This window comes from Poecilia formosa, unplaced genomic scaffold, assembly GCF_000485575.1.
Source record: "Poecilia formosa unplaced genomic scaffold, Poecilia_formosa-5.1.2 Scaffold38, whole genome shotgun sequence".
NCBI lineage: Eukaryota > Metazoa > Chordata > Actinopteri > Cyprinodontiformes > Poeciliidae > Poecilia > Poecilia formosa.
Genome location: NW_006799977.1, coordinates 2681284 through 2694718, shown reverse-complemented (window position 1 = coordinate 2694718; position 13435 = coordinate 2681284). Strand labels below are relative to the sequence as shown.

At 38.7% G+C, this 13435-nt stretch overlaps 2 protein-coding genes across 2 annotated transcripts; one reads left to right on the top strand and one right to left on the bottom strand.

Annotated features, from left to right (window-relative positions):
* The first annotated feature begins 4778 nt into the window (after positions 1–4778).
* On the top strand, positions 4779–8323 carry LOC103137252 (actin-related protein 2/3 complex subunit 5-like). Its single transcript, XM_007550913.2, has 4 exons — positions 4779–5078; positions 5621–5693; positions 6034–6210; positions 6693–8323. Exons 1-4 carry the CDS (start codon positions 4939–4941, stop codon positions 6753–6755), a joined length of 453 nt encoding a protein of 150 aa, XP_007550975.1. The 5' UTR covers positions 4779–4938; the 3' UTR covers positions 6756–8323.
* On the bottom strand, positions 7168–12830 carry LOC103137253 (hemicentin-1-like). Its single transcript, XM_007550914.2, has 6 exons — positions 12700–12830; positions 12476–12604; positions 10665–11030; positions 10401–10520; positions 10129–10255; positions 7168–10011 (listed from the first exon to the last, which is right to left on the bottom strand). Exons 1-6 carry the CDS (start codon positions 12728–12730, stop codon positions 9645–9647), a joined length of 1140 nt encoding a protein of 379 aa, XP_007550976.1. The 5' UTR covers positions 12731–12830; the 3' UTR covers positions 7168–9644.
* Between the last annotated feature and the right edge of the window lie 605 nt (positions 12831–13435).

Below are 13435 nucleotides of genomic sequence, written 5' to 3'. Positions count from 1 at the left end.
TATAACTGGCGAGGCATGCCATGCTTAACTGTTGTGTTTGTATAAAAGAAAGGTTAAAGGAGAGAGAACCGTTTCGTCTCATGATGTTTTCTATTAACATATTCGACATCCGTGAGAATCCTGCTGAACTCTGCAGACTCCCATCAAGTTCAGTTTCCTTTTGTTTTGTTTCCTTTCATGAACATGAAAAGTCACATGGTCCAGCAGGTATTCAGACTGAGCCTTAAACTTTGTTCATGTACTGAATTTGAGTTACATGTCATGGGATTAGGAGTTCCTGATTTGTTTCAATGAATTTATATCCCCTGTGGGGATCCACTTTCAAAACCTCTGCCCTATTTAAAACCTGCCTTGTAGCTTGGATAACAAGCCAGAAGAAAGACAGAAGTTCCCAACGTTAGAGCTTCAGTTACAAAATTCAGTACTCTAAAAAGTATGTTTTATTTATTCACATATTCACTAAAAAGATAAATAGCAAAAATTAACATTGTTTTCCTGTTTAAACAAAATATATGGAAGAAGATCATGACCACTAAAAAAGTCAGAATTCTGAGGAAAAGAGTCATAATTATTATTTTTTTCAGTGGCTCAGTTACAATATACATCAACAAAGATGTGCGTTATAACTGTGGAAAAACAGCTAGGGTTAGCAAATCACATCAGTCTGAGAAAACCTGTCCGCTCTTCAGTGTCAGCTCTAAGATGACTGAGGAGTTTCTTGCATGTTTAACTCGCTTCAAGTCATCCCAGAGGATCACTATGAGATTAAATTATTTCCATGTTGTAATCCATAGTGGTTTAACTGGTATGTTTTAAATCACTGTCATGTTGCAGAGTCCAGTCCAGGGTTTGCATCAGTATCATATACAAATCTAAATATCATGACACTTTCACCTCCTTAATCACAATTCAGTCTCTTATTTCCCCTTGAATTCTGTATTTATCCCAAACATTTCCACTGTTTTCTTGTCCAAATAATTCAATTTATTTCCAGAAGTCTTTGTCTGCATTTTCCGTGGAAAACTACCATGAAAGTTTGCCACAGAGAAGACATGACTGTAAAGCTAATCATATAAGCAATGGCAAAAGCTTGCTGTGGACCCTTTGATGACAATTTTGTTTTTTTGTATGAGTTAGCATCTTGCAGTCTGACTTTAGGGGGAACTTGCTTAGATCGCTAAACCTTGTTTTAAAAATCCTCCACTTTTTATAGTGAATGACTGTTTTTTTCCCCCAGATTTTATTTACATCTTTTACCAGTCTCATTAGCTTCTACACTCTTTTTTCTGAAGGTCGTACACAAGTGTTTGAGCTCTCTTCAAAAGTCAAACATAAACTAGATCGAACGTCCGTAGAGTCCTGGTCACTGTTAGGAATTTTAGGGACTGCTTCCTTCAAAATGTTTCCGCTTCCTTTTAGTAAAGAAATGCATCACTTGTGAAAAATCCCCAGTGTGAAGAAGTTATCTGTTCCAGGAAAAGAGCTGGATTTGTTTCCTTCAAGATTGTCATCAGTGCACAGCGACCTTCACAATTATGCTCACCCTTTGTAAAGATAAGCCCCAAAACAAATGGGTTTCTGTGACCTCTTGTCCACTGTCTTTGATTTTTTTGGCATTACTATCATTCCATAGTGTTCTGACAGAAAGGACAGAGAGAAGGGGAGGACAAGTAGCAAATGTCCTGGGGATTGAACCTGGGTTAGCAGCATGGAGGACTGTACCATCTGGGTAAACACTGATTAAAGGGATCTTTTAAAAAAAACAAACATAAAAAGTCTGATTCTGAGTCTGGAAGCAAAAGATAAAGACAAACAAATCTTTTTCACAGTATTTCTTTTTACTGTGCTTTGAAAAAGTATTCCCAAACCTTGAATATTTTTTTTAAGGATTTTGTCACATCTCTACAAAAATTAGATATAATGTAAATTTTACTGGGAAATTTTATTTGAAATTTATAAGATAGACAGAACACAGTATTATTACACGACCTATTCATTAATGAAACTCATTGCAACCAGTTTCCCTGAGAGCAAAACTGACAGAAAAGAACCAACAGGCAGAGCAGCGAGCGCATTAATCATCATGAATTCTTTTTGAATGAGAGGTAAGAAGGCATTCACATTTACATTTTTTATTTTTTACCTGCATGCAAAACTATGTTTGAGAAAAAAATTCCTAACATGGTACGGTACTGAAAGGATCATGCTGTGGGAAAGGGGAAACAGGTCAGAGTCAATTGGGTGACAGACGGAACTAAATATGGACAATTGTTTAAAAAAAATGAGATTGTGAAAGACTTGAGATCTTCCAGCAGTACAACAGCAATCTAAACCAAAGCATCTAGCGTTATATTGGCCTAGTCAAAGTTGAGGCATAAATTCAATTGATAATTCTGTTAGGACCTTCCAGGATGTTCTGCATTAAATATGACAAAGCAAAGAAGTATGAGTGAAGAAATATATATATAAAAAAAACTGGTTTCAGTAAAGAGACACTTAAATTTCAGTCTGATTTTAAACACCAGCAGATTCACTTGTGATTACCGAATAAAGAGAGCCACCCACAGTCTCACCCAAAGCAGGGCCTGCTCCAACGCAGCACCCATGAAATCATTACATTCCCCAATTAAGACATTATTCAGACGGAATATTCCCCTCGTGTAAGAGTAATAATTATGTGATTAGGGTTGATTGCATCATCTCAGCATGAGCCCGAGTGCCGACACGGAAGCACCTGTTGCCCTCAGATCTGCTCTGGCATCAAAAACTGTCAGATTTCTAAAGACGGTTTCAGGTTGCAAATCAGTTCAGGGTGGTCTTAATACAGATAATTGGGCTACAGGGGAAAATTCATCTTAATGATATCATTATTCCTTTATTTGATTTGCACGCTCACCAGAATGCATCCTCACCTTCTGATCTTCTGAGTCACACCACAGGCAGGTTGGGACATTGCACAAAGACCGGAGCGAGGACACTCACGACCAATGCATGAAAAGTGGTTATGTGTGAGCTGGTGTGATTGCAGCAGGGAGTGGAGGAAAGAAAGGTGGTTGTGCGTGACTGTCACTCAAGTGTTAGGACTGCAAGAATGATTGATTGGTGAGTATGTGGAGAATGAAACTGTCCTGTGTCTCTGTTCAAGCTTTACTGTCAACTTTGTTCCTGTCCAGAAAGTCCAGTGAGCAACGCTTCTCGTACTTGTGCATGTTAACTGGAAAGGGCATCAGTCAGTGTTATCATTTCTCCTCCTGATTCAAAGGGTCAGCAGTCTAGACAGGAGCGATAGGGAATTAAAATTCCACTTCCAACATATACACACACACACACGCACATGCCTACACACACACACACACACTCGCACACATACAATCAAAGAAAAGGTGTGTCCCTCTTTTATTCGCTTCCCAGAAGAAGCAATTTTTTTTCTTGGTAACAATTTTGTGCCAGTAAGCTATTTTCCCTAGAAACGTCACAAAATCCCATAATATTTGAAGCAGATGTTTTTCTGTTCTCCATTTAATTTTAAGTAATAGTTACTTGTGAGAGTGAGAGTCTTATGGGAGCACGCAGAGTTTGAATCACTTCTGCAAAAGCATGTGATGATGTGAATCAGAAAAACCCTGAGATCATGTTTCTGGCGGTGGTCTGCACAGTCGGGTTGATCCAGTTGCTAAAAACTTCCATTGACTGAACAGTAGTGGTCAGAAGACACACTGGCTAAACACACAGGCAAAGATAAACAAAGGAACATTCCTAAATTTCATCACTGCCCAGTCTTCCATCTGGATGCTATTACACTGAACACTCTGCTACTCTCAGGAGAAATATATGAGATCAGTGAGACTCACTCACTGATCTCAGTTTATTAGCATTATAAATCAAAGGCACAAAAAAGTCAGTGCTGTGCCAAATTAAGCTCCTTTTTGTTGCTTAAGAAAATATATTGGTAGATTAGTAAATTATTTTCTGCGTTTGGTACAAAGCAGTTGAGATGCAAAGCTACAAAGTCAAATTAAAGCTAGAGAAGGAAAACTGGCGTGACATTTTATAGATAGATAGATAGATAGATAGATAGATAGATAGATAGATAGATAGATAGATAGATAGATAGATAGATAGATAGATAGATAGATAGAAGAAACCACAATGGCAAACAACATGATTATATATAAAAGCAAAAGTCACTGAAAAGCACCTGGTAGTAATTAGCACAAGATATGCTTCATGGTAACCACAGCACAAAATAAAGTCTTATAAAATTTATTTTTACTCTTATTTTTAAAGAATTGCTACTTTTGTCTGAGCATTTTTTGTGTGTGTAAACCACCCAATGGACAGAAAGTAAAGTTTACGTATATCTCACTATTAAAGAGGTTTTATTTTTATGCTTTATTTGAAAGTGAAATTAAGTGTTTGAAACAATATTAACTCATTCCTTTTGGTTTAGCACTGCAGTGAAAACAGTCTAAATTATTATAACAAAACCATATTAAGCTAAGAATATATAAGACATATAAAAAACGTGTCGTCAGTCACAAGGCTTTAGTTTATCGTCCTGAAACAAAAACTAAAGCCTTTCATACATATTAAGAATAATAAAGTATTGTCTTCTTGTATAATCGATGAGGCGTCAACATTGGTTGTTCAGTTATCCCTCTATTTATTAGGTTTGTGCGCCCTCTAGCGTCACGTGTATGAGCTCACACCCTCTCTACTTGTAGCGTCTTGCTTTGCCCGTTAGATGGCGGTAGTGAGTAAACAAAACAAACACGTCGCAAAAAGGAAGAGGAAGCAGCCAGGAAGCCGTCTGTCTTCCTGTCTCTGACAGCCGCGTCAAAGACAAAAAAAAAAAAAAAAACATTAAAAAGGCTAAATTAAAGCTTAAAACCGTCTCCCTCGTCAGATTCAGAGTCGGACCTTTAAATAGCACCAGCGATGTCGAAGAACACAGTGTCCGCCCGTTTCAGGCGAGTGGACGTGGATGAGTACGACGAGAACAAATTTGTGGACGAGGAGGACGGCGGAGAAAATCAGCTGGGTCCTGACGAGGCAGAGGTGGACTCTCTCATCAGACAATATCCTTTACATTATAAGCATGCAGGATTGGTACTTTGACGGTACATGAAGAATTTAAGCGAATAATTTATTTTTTTGTGTTTACTGATAGTTTTTTTTACGTGCACTTCCATAAGTTTCTGCTGCTGCCCGAATGATTGGCCTGCTAGCAAAACACCCATCACTGTCCAGACTTGCCTGACAGTCACATTCCAGGGATTGCTGCTCCAGGCTCCCTACACAGGTTCTTGCAAATTTCCCCTTGAAGTATTTTTTTTTCTTTGCCACATTACAAGTACAAACTTTAATGTATTTTGTGATAAGCCGACACAAACTAGCCCTAAAGTATGAAATGAAAACTGAAGAATCTTAAAAGTGTGGAATGCATTTGTTTTCATCCTCTCTGTGTCTATGCATTGTTGAAGCACTAGATGGAAGCCATATAGCTAAATAATTTCATTCTACAGGAGCCGAATATATATTTAGGGTACGTGTTTATAACCATCATTTTAAGGTAGTGCAAGTCCTTGCAGAGTGTGTGCATCCTTAACCTTCCGTTCACAGGGAATCTCATAGAGGCGTTACATGCAGTCCTGAAGAACCCACCAATCAATACAAAGAATCAGAACGTCAAGGTGACTTGTTTTAATCTTTAATTTATTTAAATAATGTTCTTATAAACTTTGTAACGTGACCACATTTAATCATAATGCATTTTACTTATACACTGACAGCAGATTGGTCACTTGAGTTTTAATTAGATGAGATGCATTTTTTATTTTATTTTTTACCGCAATCATAAAATAGAAAATTTGAGTTGTAAGGAGAACTGTTTGCAAAATTATTAATGGCATACATAATTCCGGCTTCAGATTATAGTTGGTGTTGCTCAGGATTGATCATTTTAGCATTGTAATAGCATCTGGGTGAGTCTGTGGTAGCTGTGTTCTGTAAAGGTTCCTCTTTCCTGATCAGGATCGAGCTGAAGGTCTAGTGCTGAAGGTCCTGAGTGCCTTCAAGAGCAGCGACATCGAGAAAGCGGTGCAGTCGCTTGACAAGAACGGGGTAGACCTGCTGATGAAATACATCTACAAAGGCTTTGAGAGACCTTCAGAAAACAGCAGCGCCGTCCTGCTGCAGTGGCACGAAAAGGTAAATATTCCCAAACTATTTTGTAGGTAGAAATTGTTGTAAAAATAGTTTTCCTAAGAGAAATAGGATGTCTACGTATTCTTGAAAAGACTTCGGAACGGCTTTTCAAGTCTGGAAAGATGATAAAGATTAAGCTTCTTGTGTCATCAAACTTAAGACCATTTAAGTCGCTATTCTTTCACATTATTATGTGTGGCATCACATTTTAAAATAGTTTTATGTAATATTCACAGTTTCAGTTAAACCAAATTTAGTTTTAATCATCTGGAAGCCAAAATCATTATATGCTTATAGTCTGAAATGAAAGTATGTTTCACTTCTTATGTTCAGTTACTAACATAAATGTTATTTTTGATAATATCCAAATTTAATGGAACACATCAGTAAAATCATATTAACTGACTTGTCAAAGATTTCTTTTACTATTTGTCATAGTGGAAAAATGTGCAAGATTTAATCCCATGATGTTAATTTGTTTCCAGGCTCTGGCTGCAGGAGGCGTGGGCAGCATCGTCAGGGTACTAACGGCAAGGAAAACGGTCTAACAAGAGAGCGTAGAGGCACGTCACATCACTGACACGCTGCACTGTTCCTCTACCAGAAGGCATTGAAGCTGAAAGGAAAACCAGATTATTGTTCTTTTTACCCACTGAGATGCTGATTTACTTGAGGCAAAAATGTAGGACTTGAAATGTGGGTCGGAGTGGGTTTGAAAGCTGATTTTCTTTTTTTCCTTCTTTTTCAGTCATCACAGCCTAAAGTCCTCACAGGGTGCTAAAAATACCTTCCTTCTACATCTATGTGCTGATTCCTTTCCACCAGTGATGCCCAACTCTGAGATCAGTGTTCATAAAAAGCGGGGTACCTCTGCATTTTAGCAGAAACGCTGGTGGAATTTCAATAATCAATAATCAAACCTTTTCTGTTCGTATTTGTTCTGCGTTATGTTGTTTTGGCTTCACGTCTGAGTGAATAAATGCAGTAAACCCTCTGAAAATAACACTCGAGCCGTGGGCGTCTGCAGAAAAGCACAGTTACAGATGGCGGGTGATAATATGAGCCACGGGGGTCGGCATTCACCCTGAGGGGCTGCTGGGGGAGGATTAATACCCATGATGCATCTCATGGTAATCCCACTTTGCAGTTTTCTCACATCCATTTGCTCCCCTCTGCTGCTGAACAGGTCATTATGTGGCTAAACGGTAATGTTTACAGGAAACTACGGCGCAATGAGAATATGTTTATATTTTAAGATTAATTTAACCTTAGAAAACAAAATCTGCATTCTTCTCAGTAATTTTCCTCATATCCCCACTAAATTGAAATAAAAAAACAGTTTTCCACAGTTCGATATTAAAGCTTTTCTGTTGCAGATTAGATTTTAGTTTTGCCGTATATCAAGAGGGGATTTAGTTGAGATGTTTATATTGTCTGCTTGATCCCATTTTAAAATTTAAAATCATACATTTCATACCCATCTTTTCTACACATTTTGTTTTGCCACAAATAAGTTTTTTTTTTGTATTAAGTTTCAAGTTAATTTCCTGCTTTACGTTTTTTTAAAACATCCTGTTGACAGTAGGTTCTTCAACAACCACAAAGTAACAGCAAGACTATTTAAAGTACATTTTATAAGATGTTTTGTCTGCCTTCTAGGGTAGATTGTCTGTTGCCAAATCCTTTGTTTTTCTTTCATTTGAATTAAGTAGCCTGTTTAGGTGGTTATTGGCTGAGCTTGTTTATCAGATGCAAGGTCTGTTGTGGTTCAACATGTTGAGAAAAGCATCCTCAGTGAGTAAACACTCAGTGAAGTTTACTTATTTTGTCCGGTATTTTACTCTCTGGTTGCTATTTGAATATGGATTATGTTTTCATTTTGTAATCAATTATGATTCATCCAAACATTAGATACAGTTTCTAATGCAGTAATAAGATTTAACATGAAGCCAGATGATTTCTTCTGCTTCATGTAGTTCTTCTGTGATGCTCTTCAAGCCTGGAGGTGAGAAGACGAGGAACAGAGCAAACCTACGTGCTAACTGCCTTACTCAAATGTTTCTTTTTTTTATGTTTGTGCTTTTTTTGGAACAAAAATAAAAAGTATGACTGCTGATCATATTTTCACCTTGATGTTTTTATTTTGGTTTATATAATTAGCCCACAGTTTCTGGTGGCTTAGAAAAACAATTGTCATATTTTTATGGGTTGCAAGTGGATCACACTCACCTAAAGGCAATTCAGATTGGCCCATTAATATTCTCACTTTAATGTCTGAACAGTCACATTTTTTAGATTGTCATTCATTAAGCAGAAAAGATTTTGCTTTTCAGTTACATTTTCAGACTTTCTTGTTGACAATAACAGATTTCTGCTCAAATGTTAATGTCCACATTTTTGCAGATGATCTGGTCAATGTTTACAAATGCAAAAAAAAAATGTCTGTTTCTAAGTCATCATGTTTGAGTTTTTATATCTTGTTTTTCACAAAAACTAAGTTGTTTTTAAACTTCTTCGAAGAAAAAGAGGAATTTGTGGAATTTGTTTCGGTATGTGGTGCTGATTTTGACACATCACAGGACTGTGGGGTGTTTAACACAAGCAGAAAAGCAGTGCAGAGGTGTGGTTGGTTTTTTTTCAATGTATTGAAAGGGTTGAAAGAATATAATGATTTTTGTCCAAAATGTCCATATTTGTGCATCGTGACAATGTTTAAAATTTTAAATGCATCTAGTTTGTGTTGCTAGGTTGACTTCTACTACAGGCATGAGTATTTTATTTTTTCAGTGTAGTTTATAATTTTTTTATTACAAAAACTAATAAAATTAGGAGAGGTACTGCATCACAATTTGAGCTAAAGCATTATGTACAGGTTAAAGTAAAATACATCCCGGTATTTCCTGGAAAGAAAAAAAAAATACTGTTGCTGATGGAGCAGTTTCCATGACAACAAAACAGATGAAAACTACCCGGAAACCTCCGATTTCCAACATGAGCACCACGTACCTCTACTAGTAAATGAAGTTCAGTTGTGTTGATGTTCAAGCACTTTCCAGTAAAGTAATATTAGGTAGTTGGAATTACACATTGACTATAAGGAAACTGACCTTATAAATACATTTGAATGATGTGAGAAAATGTGAAGTCAAAATATAAAAAACTAAAATAATTGATTCCTTACAGACTGGCAGAGCTTAGAGGAAAGGATCAGTTTTATCCCTGTTTCTCCAGTCTCTTTCATATTCCCATTACATCCATACATCGTCAGAACTGTAGCCGCTTACTGTCCTCGCAGACACTTAACAGTCTTTCAGTCTTCATACTGCGGTGGCCAAAAGTCCAAACACCACATCATATCACTCTCACCACACTGTTGTTCTGCAAGCTGAAGGCGCATTTCAACCACACATCTTCACCTCGCGTCATTTAAAGTGCTCTCAGTAAGGGTAGGCAGAGACAGCGATGTATACGATGAAGGTCGTCTGGTACTCAATGGCGCCGTCCTCGCTGTAAGAGAGCGCTCGCACCTTCATGCGGTACGTGTGCGGCTCTCGCAGCGGCCGCGTGGTGAACAAAACGCCCTTCATGTTCTCGTCTCGGAGGGCGAAGGGCAAGGTGACGTCCTCGTCCACCACCAGGAAGGTGGTTCTGGGGTGCATCACGCCGTCCTGTGTGTAGGCCACCAACCTGATGAGATCCTGGTTGGCTGCGATGCCGAAAGGCAGAGACAGCAGCTTGTACTCCAGCGCATATGGACTCAGTGTGCACTCCAGGTCGTTCGGTGGGCAGTTCTTCAAACAGAACCTACAAGGTGAAAACCGTACATGCTTGATAAAATTAGCTTTGAATTTGCTGTGAGACAGATTTGACTTATTGATTGCCCATTGGGGCATTAATCAAGATCTGAATCTGACTGTCTACCCTGTGGCTGGGTCCCTCTGGTAGTTCGGAGGACAGGGTGTGTCGATGCACTGGTAGCTTCCTCTTGTGTTGAAGCACATCCGATTTACTCCACATTGGATGTTCTGCTCCAGGCACTCGTCTGTATCTGTAGATATAGCAAATGGTTCATCCCTGAGTGTAGAGGTTATCTCTCAATCCAATGTTTGTTCAGTAAAACATTCACAAACTTAAATCAATTGCAGAATCTTTGGGTCTCTGCAACCCGTAGGTTCAAGAGATTAGAGTTTCACCTTGACATGTTTTTCCATTAGCCATCAGGCGGTAACCAGCAGGACAGAGGCACCGGTGGCTCCCTGGTGTGTTCACACACTCATGCTGGCAGACGTCCCTCACTTCACACTCATTGATATCTATTGGTGCCACACAAAGAAACACAAAATACAGTTTTCTTCCCCGTTTGTAACAAATTTAAAGCATCAAGCAGCATTAAGTCTTTAAAGTTTTTCTGTTAACTCTTCTCCGTCATGTCAGCATTGCCCGTGCTACATAGTTACCTAAGCAGTGGCCAACCCTGGACTCAAAACCTTCCTTACAAGCAGGGAAACCCTGCCTTGAGCGGCGTTTGTGAGCCTCTCTCCGGTTACGGTTCATGTAGCGCCTATTTGTGGCGGTGAAGGAGTTGTAGCTGTGAGAAGCAAAGCTGTGGTACAGCCGCTGGTTGGGCGCCTGTTCGGGAGAGGACTGGGACGTGCGGTAGCCATACGAGTAACTTTCGTAGGTGGGTAGACGCTCCAGCCCAGCGCAGGACTTGCCATCTCCCAGCAGGTGGCGTCCTGGTGGGCAGGTGCACTTGAAACTACCAGGGGTGTTGATGCACTCATGGGCACAGGGCCGAGGGAGCCGCTCACACTCATTTATGTCTGCCCTCAGTGCAAAGGATGACCAGCACCAGGAGAAGATGGGAAGGACAAAGTGACAGGAAGAAAAATAGGAGGGGAAAGAAAAGAAGAAAGATAATGCACAAGTGAAGAAACAACATATTAGGAATAAAGAAAGACAAGGACAGAGAGGGGAAAAATGGAATATATTATTAACCTCACTGCATTATAGAACGTTTTCATGTTTACTGAGAAATGCATTGAGACTGTGCAAGGCATCGACAGGTAGGTTTCAAGGCTCAGTTAGCAATGTCAACACCCTTGAAGTTTTCCATTATACTACTCTGACACTACTAGACTAAAGGACACTGCCTACTGCTCTTCTGAAAATAAAGCGGCCATGCTAGAAGTCTGTAGCAGTGTGTCTGTTAGGCAGAGTGCAGGCTAGCCAACTATGCTGAATAAAACTGATATTAGCTTTCAGTTTCTATATACGAAACTAGAAAAACATAGGGTTCACCCAGGGTTAATACAACACAGATAATATGGAACTGAATGCCAAAGCAAAACCAGAGCTGTGTCCAAATGCAAAGGTGACAGAGAGGACAGAATTAGAAGAAGGTGGAAAGAAGAAGAGGCATACAAAGAGCAGTGGTGCTGGTCTTTTCAGATTATTTTTACACTCATTATGTCTAATGAAGTGGTAAGAGTTGCCAAATCTCACAACAAAAACAGTCAACTTGATCTTTGTATAATAAGACCTGGCTGTATAATTAAGTGACATGAGCAAAACAAGGGCTAAGAGTTACACTTACAGATAAATCAACATTAAAGATAAAATAAATCTCCTTCTGATGCTCCATCCTGGGCATTTTTGTGCTTTAGCCATTCACAGCTTTTCATACAGATGACTGACATGTGGAGAGGAGGGTTAGGAAAGCATCCTAAAAGTACTGTGAGGAAAGATGAGAAACATGTGTTGAGGAAGTTTAAAAAGGAGCCAAAAAATAAAGCAAATGAAAACAACTGCAGTTCAAAACAAAAGCAAAATAAATACAAAAACGCTGAAAAATACTTCCACTTACAAGCAAAGTCATCAAGAAAACATAGCAGCTTTTCCTCCTTAAAATGAACTGATAATATGCAATGTTGTTCTGCAAAGCAAAGCAGTTGCTTTTTGTGAAGACTCAGTCAGCAGTTTTCATAGCAGCATCTGGTCACATATGCATGCAGCGGATGGGTATGGCGTAAGATGATTTTTAAAATTTTATTTTTAATTTAAATGAAAAGACCAACTTATAAAAAATTGCAGGCAGAAGCACAGGACCTTTAGCAAAGAGCAGGAAATGAGCAAACCTGACAAATATCCAGTTAAAATAGCTCGGCATTACGTTGCAGGTTTACCTTTCTTATATTTCTATATGCTTTAATTGTATAAATTTTCTTTATTTCTTAAGCTGGGAAGACAACACAAGATTTTTACGTACCAACACATGGGCGTCCTACTCCCTGAGATCTGAAACCACGTGGACACGTACAGTGGTAGCTGCCTCTGGTGTTCTCACAGATCTGGTTGAATCTGCACTGATGCGTCCCATCTCTGCACTCGTCGATGTCTAACAGCCAGAGACAAAGAAGGCATCATCTCTGTGTGCTTATTCATGTTTCCCCTTTAGCTGATGCTGTCTGTCCTGAGCTGCCAGTCACTCACCCACACATGAGCCGTTCCCACTTTTGGTCATTCCACTCGGACACAGATCGATGCAGGTGTAACCACCTCGCGTGTTTTTACACTGTTGATCCAAACGGCAAACCCTCTGCCTGCACTCGTTTATGTCTGAGACAACATAAGACAANTTGGTCTTGGTTCAAATCTCTTTAGAAACTGTTTTCTAAACTTTTTTAAATTATTTAATCTCAGAAGTCCTCAGAATTGGACTTTTCTTATGCATAGATACAGGTGTTAAGAAATATGTATTAAACAGGGAGCAAACGCATGAGGAAAAAACACTATAAAATCAACTATTTTTTAAAGATTTAAAAGGTTATTGACTTGTTATATTTTTGCCTGATTTGCTCAGTGTAGGCCTCTCTCCATTTCTGCAAGCAAAAAGTTGATTAGCGAGTTAATGTTTGAGATCTAACCATGATAAGATTATCTACCATAATTATCTCACAGTTCTTTCTGTTACAACACGTGGAAGCCGTTGCTTTTGTAGAGAATTTTTAAGAGGAAGTCACTTAGATTAAAATAAAACTACAGGTATGATGGTAGCCAAATACTTGAAATGTTTTATGGTTTACTGTTTATCAAGGTCAGATGACAAAATCCAAAACATGTTTGAAAACTCCTAATCCAAAAGGTTAAAAAATACAAGTTCATTTTCACAAATCGGCGTGAAGCGTTGAGAGCTGAATGATGTCATTGTGAAATTCTTTGGTATAAA